The sequence below is a fragment of the Corapipo altera genome, unplaced genomic scaffold (genome assembly GCF_003945725.1).
Source record: "Corapipo altera isolate COAL_440 unplaced genomic scaffold, ASM394572v1 46, whole genome shotgun sequence".
Classification (NCBI taxonomy): Eukaryota; Metazoa; Chordata; class Aves; order Passeriformes; family Pipridae; genus Corapipo; species Corapipo altera.
Window position 1 is genome coordinate 2,861,854 of NW_020884883.1, and position 17,973 is coordinate 2,879,826.

General features: G+C 38.0%; 1 protein-coding gene across 12 annotated transcripts in view; it reads right to left on the reverse strand.

Annotated features, from left to right (window-relative positions):
• The window catches only part of DLGAP2 (DLG associated protein 2), a 399,013-nt gene that overhangs the window by 62,020 nt on the left and 319,020 nt on the right, over positions 1-17,973 (reverse strand). For all 12 annotated transcript variants that reach the window (XM_027640961.1, XM_027640973.1, XM_027640965.1 and 9 more), the window contains one exon: positions 8,365-8,576. In XM_027640961.1, coding sequence (XP_027496762.1) covers positions 8,365-8,576 — 212 coding nt within the window. The remainder of the gene's footprint in view (positions 1-8,364; positions 8,577-17,973) is intronic.

Genomic DNA, 17,973 nt, shown 5'->3' on the forward strand with positions numbered 1-17,973 from the left:
TTCTGGAACAAAAAGATAAAATTTGTAAAAGAATTCATTTTAGGTGCCTAAAAGGGAGGTGCATTAGGAATATCAAGGTAGTGGCAGTTATCAAAACCTATTTTATTGAGACATTTGCATTTCAATGGATATTCATTTCTCTATCTGGATCTATCTTAACTATGTCTTTTTAGATACATGAAATAACTCATCGACCAGAATCTAATGATCAGGCTTAGCTAGCAATGCCATTGTATAGCAGCTGCGAGTCACAGCGTATCTCTGTGGAGCCCTGCTGGAGTCAATAGAGCTCTGCAAAGGGGCCCAGATGTGCCTGCATACAGCCCATTGGAGAACTCAGAGTGTAGACATTAAGTCTGATTCTCCCTTTGGAATAGCACAATCAGTCGGGTTGTTAGAAAAACTGGAAGTGCACATAAAACTCATGAATTTCTCTGTAGCAAAGAATTTCATTCCTAATATTTGCCAGTCTGAAGCTTCTCTTTGATGATTGATAGATACGAGATTATGGGCCAAATTAAATTGTTAACATGCTTATATATTTCATCATTGACCCGTACCTTCTAAAAAAAACGTTCCTGAAAGCTATTGAACATTTGATTTATTACACGAATATGCTAGGGAAGAGGTGGAGACTGCTGTTTCCATCCTTATGAAATGCCTACTAATCACCGGTAGGAGAGAACCCTTATCATCAGTAAGTGTTTAGAGATTTGGTACAACATGAACCAGAAGAGAATGAGACAAAATCATCAGAAGACTTAAACAGTCTGGTGGTTTGATCACTCTTGCAAAGATAGAGAGGATGTGGGCTCAACCAAGCCTGTATTCCAAATCACTCAAAATGTTCATGTAATAAAAAAGTATGATGTGGGAAATCTGAACTCAGAGCTCTTGTTTGTAACAGGTGACAGATTTGCACATATAGCTAATCTATAGCTAATATAAAAAGTCTTGTTTTAATATCCTATTTTGAGCTTGCCCTGGAGAGTAAGCAACAAACTGGTCAGCATCAACAAAATTCAGGCAGATGCTATGGCAAAAACTCAGCATTTAAAGTATCCTGCAGTAGTTCAGCAAATGGATCTAAGGATCTATGCAGAACTCAAATATTTGATGTATGCTCCTAAATCCATTTATGAAATTGAAATATTCATAATTTTCGTCAGGAAGCTATGTCACTTTTTTTTTTTATTTGCTTTTAGGACGTATTCATGTACATATGCAAAAAGTCATAATTGGACAGAACAAATATAGATTACAGACTATCAGGACTCAGTAAAGCATCTGAGCATGAGCTTAATTTAAACACACATGTAAGTCCATTAAAGCCAATACATCTAAAGCAAATAAGTGACCTTCTTATGCTGAAGTCAAAGATATTAATAAGACTACGCAATATCTGGAGAAAAAATTGACTAGAATTGGGAAAAGTTAAAATATATATAATATTTCTGCTTTTTTAACCAAAAGCATCTTAATTTTCAAATCCTTGCCTGAAGAAGTGTTTCTATACATATGCTTTAAAATTCCATTTAGTTTTTATTAAAAACTAAAAAAATGAGAAATCAGCTTTTGATCCTTCTCAAATTAAAAGTAAAACTAACATATCTGTTGGAAGTAGAAATGAATGAGCACCAGAAACATATTTTCTTTTGGATGTCAGTATTTGTGCTTGTGAGATTGGCCTGAATCTTACTGCATTTTAACCACAATCCATCACATAATTGTATCTTTCTGAGAGAAGACTGCTTTAGTCCTGAAAAGACTCTGCATTTTGTTTAGAGCCTTAGAATCCCCTTTCCATCCCTAATCCAGGGTAACGCATTTCATCCCTACAATGTAAAGCTGGTATTTACTACAGTGAGGCAGGAGATCTGGGCTCAACGACTCCCTGGGTTTCAAACTATGCTACTTCTCAGAGAACAAGATGCCTAACACCACTTAAGAGCATTTCCTATTATTCTGCAAAGGAAGAAAGCATGGGGATGTCTTCTGACCCCATAAAAGATGCTTCCTAGGTAACGAGATGCCCTTCATCAGCATTCCCTCTTAACCCTGTGGACTAATCTAACCCAGATCTTATTGACTGCAGCAGAGAACACTATCACTGTGCCCATGGCCCTCTGATTGCACTATTAGTTGATAAGGCTTTGTAATTAGCCCTCAAACTCTCCTCACTAAATCTCCAATTTCACCCCTCAGAGACTCTGAGTAGATGCTACTACACTGTAGGGCCTCAGAAAGCTACTAATGAAGTGTGTAATGAGGCTTTTTAGAGTCAGAAGATTGAGAGAAAAAACCTAAAGATAAATAAAAAGCATATAAAAGATGAAAGTTTCTTTTCTAGTGATTTTCCTCATCTCTTCTATTGAAAATATTTCTCAGGAATAGCTTCAAAAACATTCCTAATTAAAATGTAGAAGAAGAGTTAATGCTAAACTGAAGTTTACCTTAAAAATTAGTAAAAGGCTTGCATCACTGGTGCACAACAATGGATAATATTGAAATTGGACATTAATTTTTCTAGCAAGGAAACTGTGCTTTAACTCTCAATTTGTGACTTTTTTTGCAGCACACCCACTCCTCCACCTGTGCACACTTAACCACAGCCTTCTCTGTCTGCACTTACCAAGTGGTATGTCTCTAGAGAAATACCCACAAATTTGTTTATCACTTAAATAATAATGGTGTCTACACTGTCATGGGCCAAAATGGATAAAGACAAAGGGTTGGTCTGATGCACTGCTTCCAACATTCTTGCTCACCTTTCACTTTCTCATATCGTAAGCATGTTATAGTTAGCACAAACAGTTGCAAATGGAAAGATTTTTTTTTTTTAATGGAGATTTTCCACATGTCTTAGAGGAGTCTGTGCTATTCCATGATTCCTGCTGAACCAAGGGGTCTGGCAGCTAAGTGCTGTCAGATCTTGTTACAGTCTAATTCCTTGCTATGTGCTTTGGGAGTGTTTTTGTTGCCATAATAGAGTCTGCAGAACAGAAGATGTGGATGTGCCTCGGATAACAGTCCACATAAGCGTAAGTTAGCATGGCCACTGAAAGACGCAATCTCTCACTCTGAAAAGGGGGAGTCAGTGAAAGGTCATTCTTTTGATCTGGTTTACCAAAAGCCCAGAAGATATGTCAACCATTTCAGTCTTACTTAGGCTTATTAACTTAAAATACCGAATAAAGTGTTTTGTGTTGAGATACCAGAGTGTGAATAAGATACTAGACTGTGGCTGAAATATGGACATGCATTGTGCTCTTCAGCTATGGACTGAAATAACATAAAACACAAAGACATTAAACATCCGAGGGAGGTACAGATGATCTCTCTGTTACTGTGACTCAGACTTTAAGACATTACTCCATACAGGGGCCAAAACCTGGCAGAGGGTTAAGTGGAGAACACAGTCAAGACAAACCAAAGTATCAATGGTACTGTACTGTGGTAGTTCCTCAAATAATTTATGCTATAGCAGATTTCCTGCCTAATTAATACATTACATTTTTGTATTACCTATCTGCTTGCATGTCTTTCTGTCTGCCTACCCATCAGCTTAAGGTGTCTGGACTACCAGCTGACACAGAACAGTCTGCCATTAGAGGTTCACAGAACAGAAGTACACATTGCTGCCACTGAATTTATTTTATAGTAGCTTAACCTATTTCATCTTCATGTTTGCAGCATCTAGTTTCCCGTGAGTCATAATGGAAAACTGCATCACAGCATGGCTATTCCTTTGTGTGAGTGATACCAGTATGATCTTCAAACAGAGTGTATTTACTTTGGGCTAAATGCTATTGCTATCCCTTTTGACTAAATGGTTAGACGGTTTTCAGAGTCCTTCGCAACACTTCAAAAAGGAGATACTGAAAATGGAATTTGCTATTTCTATAGTGTTATCCTGTTCATTTACATAATCGGTATATTAAGTACTCTTTTCCTGAAAATGAGAAGCATCACATAACCAGAATATTATCTTTAGTCATAGAATTGTTTTCCTATTGCAGAGTCCTAAATTCTTGGTTTCTTTTCAGCTTTGTTTTCTGGATCCCAGTGTCTCTGAGGCTTCCATCTCAGCTTTGCTTGGTTTTGTCATAAATACAGAAAAAAAAGACATTTACTACATTAGAAGGATACTCTAACAAATCATGTGGGTCAGTCTCTCTTCCAGGATTGCACAAAACTTATTTAGGACAGACATTACCTTTGTTTCAGCTATCAGTTCCATAAACTGTTTGGTTGCTTTGACCTTTACTGTAAATGAAAATACCTAGCAGCATACGACTTACCTTCTCCAAGCTACCTGTGCAAACTGCCTTCCAACACAGTTTAACTTCATCCTCAGTAGCATCACAGCACAGCAGAAAACAATGGACCGAATACAAGGGGCTAGCATTTCACCGCTAGAAGACTACGTATACTATTTGTTCATAGTATACCAAAACTGACATCAGAAAGACTTTGTGTCTAATCATAGTTTAAAATAAAAAAAAAAAAAAAATTAAAAAAAACCCCAAACAACAACCAAACGAAAATATTTCTCCTGGACTAGTGGGAGCCAAGATAATTTCCATATTAAATAGGACTGCTGGCACCATTTCAAGAAAGCAAAAAGTAGAAAGGAAGCAGATTCAGGTAGTGTCCTGTCTCCACCGCCAAGCCTTATTGCATTATATTTCGCTCAAATGCAATTTCATAATAATACCAATAAATTACACTGGTCTTCGGCTTGATGTTACAGGACTAAGTAGTGCAACACACTATTTAGTTTTTTGAAAAAGTATTCATAAAAAAAAAGAATTGAAATGCATTTATCTTCAGTGAATAATCTACATATTTAGGCACATTTAATTTTTGAAAAATCCAGAAAAAATTGAGCCCCTTATGCTATAGCTATACTCAGAAATAAGCCACGTCCATTACCTGACCCTTTGGCCAACTGACCTGTATGGTTAAGCTTTCTTATCCTACAGAGAGGGTGGCTGCATCCCACAGAGTTAATCCTTGGAACATGCCTGGGCACTATCCAGAGGTGTGCCATGTGTCCTAGGCTGGAAGCAGGCTGGCAATCATGCTGGCTGTGCCAGCCTAGTTTGACAGAGGTGGTGATCAGATGGCAGTAGTTGGGTGTATGACCTGTTTCTGTCAGCTGTATAAAACCAGCAGTGGCAGACTCTGCACTTATTTTTTTTCACTCAGAGTAAAATATACTCCTTTCCGAAAGCAATTTAAAAAAAATTATTTCAGAATTTTAATTCTTGTATTATATCAGTTACATTTACCTATTTGTATGTTACTTTTTCAGATACAAATATGCACATTTATTGTTTATAAACGTTTAATGTTCAATCTGCTGAATCTTCGAGCAACACAAACCAACAAGGTAGCACTTACTTTTGTCTAAGCAGAAACAGAATCTAAATGGGAAAAAAAAAATCTTGCAAATATGCCTGATAAAACTCAAAGGAGAAAGTTGCACACATGTCAAACATCTGTTGAAGGTTAAGTGAACGCTATTCTAATTTTGCCTTATCCTATTCAGGATAGTGATAGAAAACTAGGTTTATTCATATGAAATCTATCTACATTTGTTTTGCAGCCAATGCATGTTTTTACATTGCCAAAACTATCAATATTCAGCTTTTATTTCAGGTTTACTGATGGTCTGTCTGGCAGATCCCAGTTCTGAGCTACTCTGCCACCCAAGTGAAGGACTAAGAGAATTAAAACCCCATTTTATTTCTGTGCACTAGCTCCCTCCATCTGGGTAAACAAGCTAAAAAGCCAGATAATGCATCTGACATCTTGAATTATGTAATTTCTCATAACACATGCCAGAAATGCTATTCAGCCCTGCTATACATGCAGGAATGCTGTTCAAAGCCCTGGCTTCTGGCTCAGTAGCATGATCAGTGGTACTCAGCATGCAATGGGGATTACTAAGCCATGTTGGAGGAGCAAGGAAGGCTCTATAACCATTATCCATTGCTACATCCTTCACAGAAATCTGTCAGACATAGAAGGTAACCACAGTGACAGGGAGACAGAAATATAACGGGAGGAGATGGATTGTGGTGAAACCCCAGGTTTAGGATCAGCACTTTGTATTTCTGTGAGACAAGAAATTTTCTGTCTGCTTTAGGATTGCTGAAATTTGCAGATTTTTTTCAAGAAAAAAATACAAGAACAAGAATAGTTGTCACATTTCTCCTTGAAGTTCACTGGGAAAACGCATGTATGTTAGGCTGGCAGGTTCAAGGTGCTGTCCTTCTGTTTAAGGAAAAACTGAGGACTTAAAAAATATCTCTCAGTAGCAGACTGGCTGCTCAGTTATTCCCGGTGCAGTGATAGTGACAAATTCTCAACAGAGCCCCTAATAATATTTCATAGTATTACAAAAAGCTTCCTCCTTTTCCGGCTGTGGTTAATGGTAACTATGCCATGAAATCCTTCGGGGCCATGAACAGGCACAGCTGTCAACCCCAGTACATGCATCAACATTGAACCCCTGTTTTAATCTATTATATTTTGAGTGGTGTATTTGCAATACATGGAAAACTGACAGAAGACGCAACATTTGGTATTGACCCATGAATAACCATCCACCCTCAGGATTTAACAGATCAGGAATACTTTTTCCTTGAAATATATTTCTTGCTTGAATACGTGCGTTTAATTGCTGTCTGGACCTGTTTGTAAGCTGTAGAGATCTAGGGCAGGAACCAAGACCTGCCACTCACTGGAAAATTTGTGCTGCTACCCAGATTCCCTTGTGGGTGGTCCAACCAAAGCTGAAAGCAAAGAACAGCATAGAATGTATCCGGAAATTTAGAACGGTCTCTGGGAAAAGATTTTTGTTTGTGGTACTAGAACAGATAAGATATACCCTTCAAAACTGGGATGGCTGCAACTAAACTGTCTCTGGGAATGATACCTGGCCTACACCAATGCCCAGAACACAGCCAGGCAGTGGCAGGGACAGTGCTAATAGACCCAGGGGACATGTCTGCCAGGGACCACTCCAAAACCTTCTCAGTGTCCATGGTCAGGTTTCTGTACTCAGACCAGTAGTACTTTTGTTACAGGCCAGGTTTCCTCATCAGATAAAATATTCTAACGAATCCTGCAGATTCACATTCAGAATTTGTCTCGGTGGCCTAAACATAGGTCTCTGGCCCCCTTTGAGAGGCCACAAAGTATTTTAGTTGCCAATCAAGAGCAGAGACTTGTATTTTAGTTGCCAATCAAGAGCAGAGATCTGTATGTCTCGTTTCATGATGTCTCAGAAATCTTACAGCAGCTCACGGTACAGGTGCCTTTGGTTTTGTACCTGAATTAAGCCTACAGATATGCTGACCAAGCTATATGATAAATAAAGTTGTAAACTCTTCTCTTCAGTAATAGCGAAAGTTGGTGGTTTTCTAGCAGATTGCAAGCTAAATAATTCAATTTAATTAACCCCAAAGGATTTTTACCTAAGGCTTTTGTTTTGTTTTGTTTTATTTTATTTTATGAAAAGGTGTATACTATATGGTATACTATACATGGTATTACCTACAGAACAACAAAAAGCCTTTGATTAAAGGTTTCACTCTTAATTTCTTTAGTTTATGACCCAGACAAAAAGATCAATTTTCTAAGTTATGAGAAATGCCTATTTACATTAATAGAAGCCATAGATTTTTAATCAGGCTACTACTTTGAAACTCTCCTCATAAATATACTTACAGTTTACTTATAAAATGATATATTGAAAGGATAAAAAAGAGATAAAAACAAAGATCTATTGGAAAACATATAAAGCTACATATTTCCCTATAGTTTTAAGATTTGCTTTAGCTATTTAATAGGTTATATTGTAAGTAGTATGCATGAAAAATAACCCAGTCAAACAAAGTCCTCTACAATGTGTTTAAATCAGTATGATACAGTATAGCTGATACACAAAGCATTGTACTGATAAAGAAGGTGTAAGATGCCAAATACACAGTACAATACTATTATATTTTGTATAGAATAGAGTGCATTTTCTGTTTCAGAGAAAGCAATGAAATAACAAAGACTTATAAAACAATCCTAGGGAAGAAAAGTTCAGAATTTTGAACTTTTGACAAAAATGTGTATGTATGTCCTTCAGTAAATATAACAGTTTTATTTCATGGATGGAGGAAGATGGCAGTTTTTCATCCAGTAATCACAAGAAACTGCAGCTAATTTAAAATGAAGTTACATTTTTAAGTACAGATCATTTCTCATTAGGGATGCTGACCACTGCCAGTAAAACCCAAAGGAAAATTACCCAAGCCATAACAGCTTTCAGAAAGGTGTATAACATGGCATAGCAAAGCTTACTTTGGATGATCTCCCAGTGGTCGTTGTCCAATGGATTTTAATAATGACTCGGGTCGAACCGTTAATTTTGGTGATGTCTTGGGGCTAGTATCAGAGTCTCCACTTTCTTCATCTCCCATGGCCTTAATATAGCTCCCACTTCTCATTCTTCTGCAGGGGATCTCTTCGTCTTTCCCACCAGCCGGGTATCCTCCCCATTCATCCTGAGGTACCTAACAGAGACCATAAAACACATAAATGGAATCTGCTTTATTCTTTTAATATATTTAAGTACTTCCTTCCTTTTTTCATTTTAAAGAGACAAGCAATAAATTTTTTATTCTTCAGAAGCAGATCACTTATAAAGAAATGTCCAAGGTCCCTAGATGATTTGACCATTTAATTCTGACTTGAAAGTTGGAAATTTTCAGTTTATAAAAGTTGGAAGCCAAGGAACAACCAAGTCATGGATTGCGAGCTGAGCTGCAATATCTATTTGTAGACATGCTCTAAATTGCACAAAGAAGCTTGGCTTAACCTCTTAAAAGTTTGCACGCAGATTCTCAGCTGATAACAGTAAGTTGATCAGGTGCCTCAGATCTAGAACTCATTGAAAGCTGAGCACTTCAGAGTTTATTACCAATACTCTTTATATGGGGTTTTGGAGGCCTTTCAGGAAGGTGAAAGTTGTATTTAAGCTAAACTAAACTCTGATCTTGTCATAAATGGATAGGATTGTGATTTAGGGTAAACTTCTGTGGAGAAAAAACAAAAGCGGTAATTTGTCTTTTTTCTTATTTGGAAACTGCAAAATATTTCATAGAGATTGTAATGTACCAGTAATGCAACCAGTTAATCAATACATGTGGTTGCAGCTGCTTTTATGCACTTGAGGTGGTTTTTCCAAATAGTAAGATTGGTAGTCAGATAATCCACACCTGGTGGATGGATATGTCTCAGTTCACCATAGAACGGAGCGAGAGTGGGTTTTCCAATCCAAAATGAAATAAGCCTTGTTTTAAGACTCATGGATAAACTCAACAAGCCTGTCTTTGCCAGTATTACTTTCTTTTTTTTGTTTGGTTGTTTGGCTTTTTTTTGTTGTTGTTGTTGTTTTTCCTTTTTGTTTGTTTTTGTTGGGGTTTTTGTTTGGTTTTGTTTGTTTGTTTGTTTTTTTGTTTAATCTTCCAAGGTGCTGAGTCCTTTGGTTCTAATCCAGAAACACACTTGAGCATTTACTTAACTTAGAGGATATAAGCAACTCCCTAAAATACATTATAAGGACTCACGGTTAAAAAGAAGGATGTGACAGAGTTCATCAGTGGACCAGGGTTGATGCACTTGTCAGCATCAAATCCTTTATCAACATAATGACTTCATACATATTAAGCACTATAATGGCATTATTTACTATTACACTATAAATCTGAAATTCCAGTTAAATATATATTTACAAGTTTCTGCAAAGCAGGATGTTAATAAAGATGTTTAAGTCAAACATATTTGAGACTTTAGAGTCTCTAGACAGAGTTCACTGCAGAGCTGAAGCAAATGCTCCAATTGGTTTCAGCAGTCTTGTAGATTGGATTTAAATAACTAACATGATATGCCTGTCATCTTTACTGCCCTTTTGAGATAAATGAATTAGTCACACATACCAGGTGAACAGACCTGGTGCTTTGAGTCCCAAAAAGGGATTAAAGGGGAAACGAAGTTTTAAAAGGGAGTGAACAAGTAAAAATAGAGATATTAAATTAAAGAAACAAGCTCAGGACAGAAAAAAAAAAGACAGAAAATGAAGTCAAATAAGAAAAGGTGAAATAGATTGCACGGATCAGAAAAAAGTGAGAGATAAATATCAGAGAAAAACATTATGAGTCATATTCTTATACAACTTATTAGGACAGAGCGTGAATCTAAATGAAATATGGGTTAGATCATGCAAGGAAACAAACTTTTCACATTATTCAGCTTTGCACAGCGACTGGAAAGGGAGCATCAAAAATATTGCCAAACTTGAAGCCTGCAAATGTGATACATCATTTTCATTTCTTTTCTAGGACCTAGTATGTATGAGAGTAATATTGCAGGAAGGTTTTTTGAGATTACAGGAGACCTAAAAGGTTTTTACATTTAGTTGCAGTAGTCACAGTGAGTCTCCTAAAATGCAAAGAATAAATATATTTTCTTAAACGTTTTTAAATCTACAACTGGCAATACAACTAACTGCAAAAGTCTGAATTAGAGAGCTATCTTATCAGTTGATATCATAAAAACATGCTCTCACTTTTAATTATTCTTTATGGCTAAAAGTAAAATCCAAAAGCTGAAAAAGCATTTATTGTCCTTGGCATAGGACAACTACAAGATATACTGTTCAATTTTCAGCACTAAAGCTGAATTATCATGTTCAGTCTTACTATTCTTTTTTTTTTTCAAACAACTCAAAACTTTTTCATAGAATAATTATTTTGGCTTGAAACTTTTCCCTTCATTTTACCTCAAAGATAATTAAATAGAAAGTTTAAAAATACATGGATCAATAACCTTTTACTCAAATGCAGAAAATTATTACTTCCTCAACTTTATTTTGTCTGAAATTCCACGTTCAAATAACTAGATAAGGACTGGATTTAAATGAGTAAACACAGGCGTATTTATTGATTGAAGTTGAAATCTTACTTTAAAAGATAGGAATGACTGATTTTTTACATTAAAGTATCTAAAAAGTTAAGCTTCTTCACTGTGATAAGGACAAATCTTACAGTTATATGCCTTACTGTTTCTGTTGATTACATTTCTTTTGCTTTCTGTATTCAAAAGTTAAATGAATTCACATAAAAGCTAAAGACCAAAGCTAAAAACTGAAGAAGGCCTGCTCCATTTGTGCTTGTGATGGACTCGTGGTACACACATAGGCACCGAGAAAACTTTTCTAATCAGATCGACTTGTTGGCTATCTTAGAAGCCTTTATGGTTGCAAAAGCATTCTTCACAATTAAAATATGCGGTTTGTTTGATTAGTTGGTTTTTTTCCCTTCAGCCACTCAAACGAGCACAATATTATGAACTCAGGGAAAATGCTTCTGGAACCTAGTGAACAAGTTTGACAATGTCTTCTCTTAGAAGGTTTCATGCAGAGTTTTGGAGAACAGTCGGAGTCTTTTTGCCATATTCGAAAGCCAACAAAAGGGCACTTGACATTGTTTTTCCTCATGGACTGAGAAAAGAAGCAAAACATGAGTCCCAGTTCAGCCTCGTTCTTCATTTACTTGAGCTGATAGGTTAAGTACTCAAAAAAATCTTCCTAAATCCAGGCCATCTCAGATTCAATATAGTTTTAAAGAAAAGCAGAAGCATTATACTAGTGTAGGAAAGATTTTTATTTTGCAATATTAACAAAAGTGTTTAACATCGTGTAATGAGGGTCATTGAATATACATCTTCCAAAATATGGAAAGGCTTTGCAGCTTGAAGAAATGCTTTCTTACAACAGTTACCAGCCCCTGAAATTCCCATCTGTAGGGTTTGCAGCTGCTAATTTGGAATAATTACTCTAATTATCAACTTGCGTACAGTGATGAGTGCTCATATTTATAATGCCTAAAAAGGCCTTTCATTCTGTTCTAGATGTTAACATGAATCTTTATATATGTGATTTCTACTCACAGAGGAGTTAGCCTGCATATTACCATATGAATTTCCTTTTGCAAGAACAACGAGCTGACAAGGTCTGGCTGCTGATATGGTTATAAAAATGACAGAGAATGATGAGTCTCTTCCATAAATTTCATGGACTGTTGCTGTGAGGAGCACCAAACTCAGAAAATTCAAGATCTTTCTATTGTTCTGCTACTGATTCATTCTGGTAGCGTACATTAGTCACCTAGGGCCAATTTTATTAAAGCATCTGGTACTGTGTTATGGAGCTGATCTGAGAGTGAACTTCAGAACCTGAGGTAGGACTCTAAATTCCCCATAAAGACATTTAACAGAGTTAGCTCCTTCAGAGTAGCATCCAAAAGGTCCCTTTAGTTAGCAATCAAAATGTAAAGCGTGAAGAAAAATCTCAAATGCTGCTCCGTTCTGTGTTTATCGTATCTAATTACAGGCAGCAGAAAGGCCCTTCTGTTATTTCCCATTCACAGCCTAAAATCATCTTCCAAAGAAAGAGTTCAGATTTTTTTTTTTTCTAAGTGCAGCAGCCTTATTCTTTCCTTCCATGATGAAACAGCTGTGGAAGAGGGAGACATTGCTAACCTTCTAATCAATAATGTCTTGAGAGCTCAGGAAGAAGATTTAGGGCTGATAAATAAACTGCTATACTCTTCTCTTTTGTCACTCACGGTCTTTTCATGAAGAACTCATAGATTGTCTGGGGACGACTGGTTAGAAGACAGGGACTTCATGCATATAAAAGAGTGTGATGCAGCTTCATGATCCAGGCACTTACCTGAAAGGAGGGAGCTTAGTTATAGCCCCTAGGTCAAACTTGCATGAGTTTTATGTAAAAGGATGTTTGGATAAAACTTGTAGAGCATCTTAACAAAGAAACAAGTACCTGTGCTCCAAACTGATGTACCTCCTGCTGCTCAGAATGCAGTCTGGGGAACTGAGAAGATGGGGTTTGACCTTGTACAGGCTAAGAAGGAAACTGAACTGTCATCTCACAGTGGGTATTCTAGAAATTTCATTACTATAAAAACAAATTTCCTTGCTTTAGAAGAAATGTCACTATCTTTGTTCTTTGTTAAAAGTTCATGTTTTAAAATATCCCTTACTACTAATTTTTGGCTAAATACCTAATGAGTCACATGACCTGTTAATGGCCATGAAAGTGATAATTTCTGAATTTTATTGTACATCTTATTTATATCTCCCTTTTATAGAAACAGTACACATTTGTATTAGTGTAGTTCTCCTTTATCTTCTTTTATTATTTCATATATTTTACACCGTGTTTTAATTTGATTAAAGTGGAACACGCTGCCCAGGGAAGTGGTTGAGTCACCATCCCTGGAGTTATTTAGAGATCCCTGCATGTACTTATCTATACCACACGTAGATTAGGTGCTTAGAGACATGGTTTAGTGGTGGACTTGCCAGTGCTGGGTTAACTGTTGGACTCAATGATCTTGAAGGTCATTTCCAACCTAAACGATTCTATGTTTCTATCCTTCCCGTTGGGTGTACTGATTGTGCTCAGACAAGACCTGTCAGAAGAGGATTTTGAACCTTTGACTGGACTTCAGCAGTAAGTCTGTCCCCTGATTCTCAGAAAGTATAGATTCTGTCCGTAAGCATGTGAGACACAGCATTATTATAGTAATTATTGGGTTGGAACCAGTTCAAGTGTGTGCAGGAAGCGGGGAGGGCTCATGGAGCCCACATGGCAGCCCTGGAACTCACAGGGTAGATCTGCAGCCTCATGGTAGCAGCTGTCAGTCAAAAGGGCAGCCTGGGAGAACGCCAATGTTAGCATGTGCTGTCAGTGCTTTGTGGAATGTTTTGTCTTGGTTGTATGTTACCCCTTTCAAGGTTTTGCCAAGATTCCTATTTCCTTCCTTATTATCAGTAAAAATATCTCCTGAGAAAAAGTGTGCAGCTTTTTCTTCTTTGCATTACCTCAAGGTATTAAAGGACCGAGGGCTCTGCAAAAGTTTGGTGGTCGAATTTTTGGAGTCTTGTATTTTTTTTAAAGTAATACTCTCAGTTGAGCTTGCGGTTCTGCGACTGGGATCTTACAAAGCAACAGCATGCTGTCAGGGCAAACAGGGATGGATTCACCAAACCTCCAGAACAAACTAGAAGTCATGGAATCAGTGAGGTTGGAAGAGACTCTGAAGTTCTCTAGTCTGGCCTTCTGCTCAAAGCATGGTCAGGTACAGCAGGTTGCCCAGGACAGCTACGAAGATGGTGAAGGGTTAGAGACCGCAATGAGGTCTCAGTCTCCCCTTGAACAAGCCAAGTGACCTCAGTCGCTCCTCATATGGCTTCCCCGTGAAGCGGAAAGTGCAGATACCAATCTCTCTGGTGACCAGTGACAGGGTCTGAGGGAATGGTATGAAGCTGTGTTAGGGGAGGTTTAGGTTAGATATAAGGAAAAGGTTTTTCACCCAGAGGGTGGTTGAGCCCTGGAACAGGCTCCCCAGGCAAGTGGTCATGACACCACACCTGAGTTCAAGAAGCATTTGGACAATGCTTTCAGGCACATGGTGGGATTCTTGGGGCTGTCCTGTGCAGGGTCAGGAGTTGGACTTTGATGATACTCGTGGGTCCTTCCAGCTCAGCATATTCTATGATAATATGACTGCATCCACTTGGGTTTTGAACGTTTCCAAAGATGGAGACTTCACAACCTCTCTAGGCAACCTGTTCCAATGTTTGGCTACATTCAGGGGGAAAAAGTTCTTCCTTATACATATCTGATCAGAGATAGGTAATCTAGGCTCCCTAGAACTAGTTCTAGCAGTGTGAATACGCAACCTTGTATCTAAGCAACACTAATGACAACACTGGAAGAAACAATGAAATATTAATTCTTCTGGACTTTGACCCCTCTCAACTTGATTTCTTTTAAATTTATTTCTGTTTAGGATTTAGCTAAAGCAGTCAAACTGGCAACAGCAACTGACATTTCAAGACAGATCTGCTCCCCTTGTTCCACCCACTTCTATGGCATTTGCTCCCAGCTCCCAGAATTTTAAAGGTGTTCCACCACTAAACTGCTGATCTGCTTAAAACCTGGCATATCACTTTACTATCTAAAATGAAGCACTTCTAAATATATGACTTCAGCTGAGGGACATGACTATCACTTCTTCATATTTCTCATTCCCAAAGGTTAAAGTGAGGAGTACCTACCTCATAGGAGCCCTGTGAATTTAATTAGCATGCAGATGTAAAATGCTCTGAAATATTCATTATGACCTAAATCTTATTTTAGTAATATAAATTTCACATTTTACTAGAAGCACAAGATGTCTGTGCATGAAATTAGACTATAGATGATGTGAAGAAAGATAAGATATGAAACAGTATGCAAGAGAGACAAAATTTTTGTAATTTTATGCTTTCTCAGTCTGGTCAAGAAGATGAGGCAGAAAAAAAAAGGACACAATCTGAAATGCAGGTAAGAGGTTTCCTCTTAAATCATGTCTTCTTCAAGGAGCCTCAGAAAAATAGCCTTTGTTCACAGCTGCAAGTAGATGAAATTAAATGACAATCTTGAAAGGTAGACAGAGATGATTTTTTGCAATGGTAGAAACTTTCCTTGATATTACAGTGGGAGGTGGGAGCTGGACCTCCTGTGTTTTCAAAAATTTTTCTGAAGAAGGAACTCCAACCAATTACAAGAATTTTCTTCTGAAGTTAATGACACTAAGACATTCCTCTGTTTCCTCTCTGTGGACTTTACACCCTATTGGTCTGGCTTTTTGCCAGTACAGTATCTGAAAAGAGAAGTTTGTTTCCTCAGTAGCTAACCTTGTGCCTACAACTCACCACCATTCTCAGTGCACACTTTTGACTTGTTTCTTCTGTGTTTTTTTTTTTAATGTGATGATTCATTGTTCAAAGAACATGAATTATACAATGAAGCCACTCAAAAAATCTCTGCAAAACATGCCAGGGACTCCTCCTCGCCACTAAAAATGCCAACCTTCATAATTAGCTTTAATTTTCACATGCCACACTCTACTCTTTGAACTCCTTGGCAGCTCAGAAGCAAAACAAGTTCTTGCAGCATTCCCAAAAGTCTGTTGCCATTGACAATCAAGGCAGGAGCTAATTTGAGAAAACAAGAGTCATCTTTACCTTGCCATTCTCTCCAGGCTTTGCTACTAACAGCCACAGTATTACAGGAAGAGGAAGGAAAAGCACATAGGCCCCAACAAAACAACTTGACTTCAGGAATTCGGGAGTTGGTAACAGACTGGACACCCATGCAGATCACAGAACACAAATATAATATTCCAGCTGGGAGATGTTTGGATAGGCAAATCATTTTCAGGATTATTTACTGCATGATTTTAGTTTCTCATGTGTAGTTCCAAGCAAAGCTGCACTAAGTGATCCTTGACGGAAAGATTTCTGTCCAGTTTACTCAGGATTGCTTAGTCACCACTTCTGTATTTTCTACAGAACTGTGTTCTTTTCACTTAAATAGTGCTTTATAACTTATCTCTCAATACTGATGAATTTAAAAAAAAAAAAAAAAAGAACCAGCACTATGTTTCCTAACTGGTTCTCCAGAAATCATGTGAATTGGAATTTGAGGATGGATAAACACTGTAATTAGCATTGTGAGGACTCTGTAGCTTTGTTTATACTGCTTGGATGAAAGTGGGCCAAATTCCCATCTCATCACTGTGCTCATATTGATGGCATAGATCCTTGTAGTTCAGTTATCTGCAAATTTGCTGCTATGTTTCTGTGTCCTTCTGGGACTGTCAGGACTCTGTGCTGTTTTGACATGGTAGAGCAAGGCACAGTCAGATGGAGGTCATGGGCTTGTCTTTAAGCCTGGAATTCACTGAGATCTTGTGCCAGAACTTTGATGTGAGGCTGGGCTGAAGGGAGGGCTTGGCCTGTTCCTAAATAAGAACCTGTTTATAGTCTTTCAGTCTAAGACACAAAACCAGTAGGGTTTCACCCAAGAAACCTGAGTTCCAGTGGCTGCACATTTCCTTCAGTAGGTGACCCAGGATGCTGCTTTGTGGTCAGCTTAAGCCACTTTAAAATTACATTACCATGAACTTCAGTGGGGTAGGTTTTCCTTAAGCAATATGCAGCTCTTCAAGCAACGTTAGTAATGGTCAAGTGACTTTGAGTGCTTCCTGGAAAATTACCCTAACAACAGTAATAAAGATAAGTAAAGGTAAATGTTCAGCTGAACTGGTGAGGTGGCCCAACCTGCTGTGCTGCTGCATGACCATAAGTACCAGGGAGAGAGAGGGATGCAAAACAGTGTGGGACTATGCCAGGGCTGTGCATACATCAGCAAATGCAGACCCACAGTCTTGCCTGGAGGTCAGCTGCCCTGCAGCACTCCATACCCATGCTGTGGAGCAACCTTTGCCCCCCAAAAAGTGGGGCTACCATGAACATCCCTGGTCTTTGCTAAGTCCTGAACCAATAGTACTGAGGTAAATACTGGCTGGCTTGGATGGAAACAATGCCTGAGACAGGCTAAGCCACATAACAGTATTGAGGATGAGGATGCAGTGCCAAGGAAACTATCCTGACACGATGCAGTTTCATAGCATAAGGTAGCAACTGTTTTAATAATGGAAGTCCATAGAAACAACAAATTTCACAACCTGGAACTTTGTATACTTGCCACAGAATGTATCTTTTCTGCCAATTAATTTGCCATAGTCATGCACCCAGAGTTTGTTTTCCTATGTCTCTGCCTTTTGGGGCTAGCTCATAGGTGCATTTTCCTTTAAATCTTTCCCTATAAATTGAATTAATTGCAAATTCTGCTAAAACCAAGCATCAAAAGGTTAAAGACATAAATTGGATTGCAGCTTGTCTCTCACTACAGATAAAGGGGAGCCAGGAACATACCTGCCAGCTGGGATGGTTGAGTGATAGGCAGCAGATAAGGCTGAGGGGACTACCAAATCA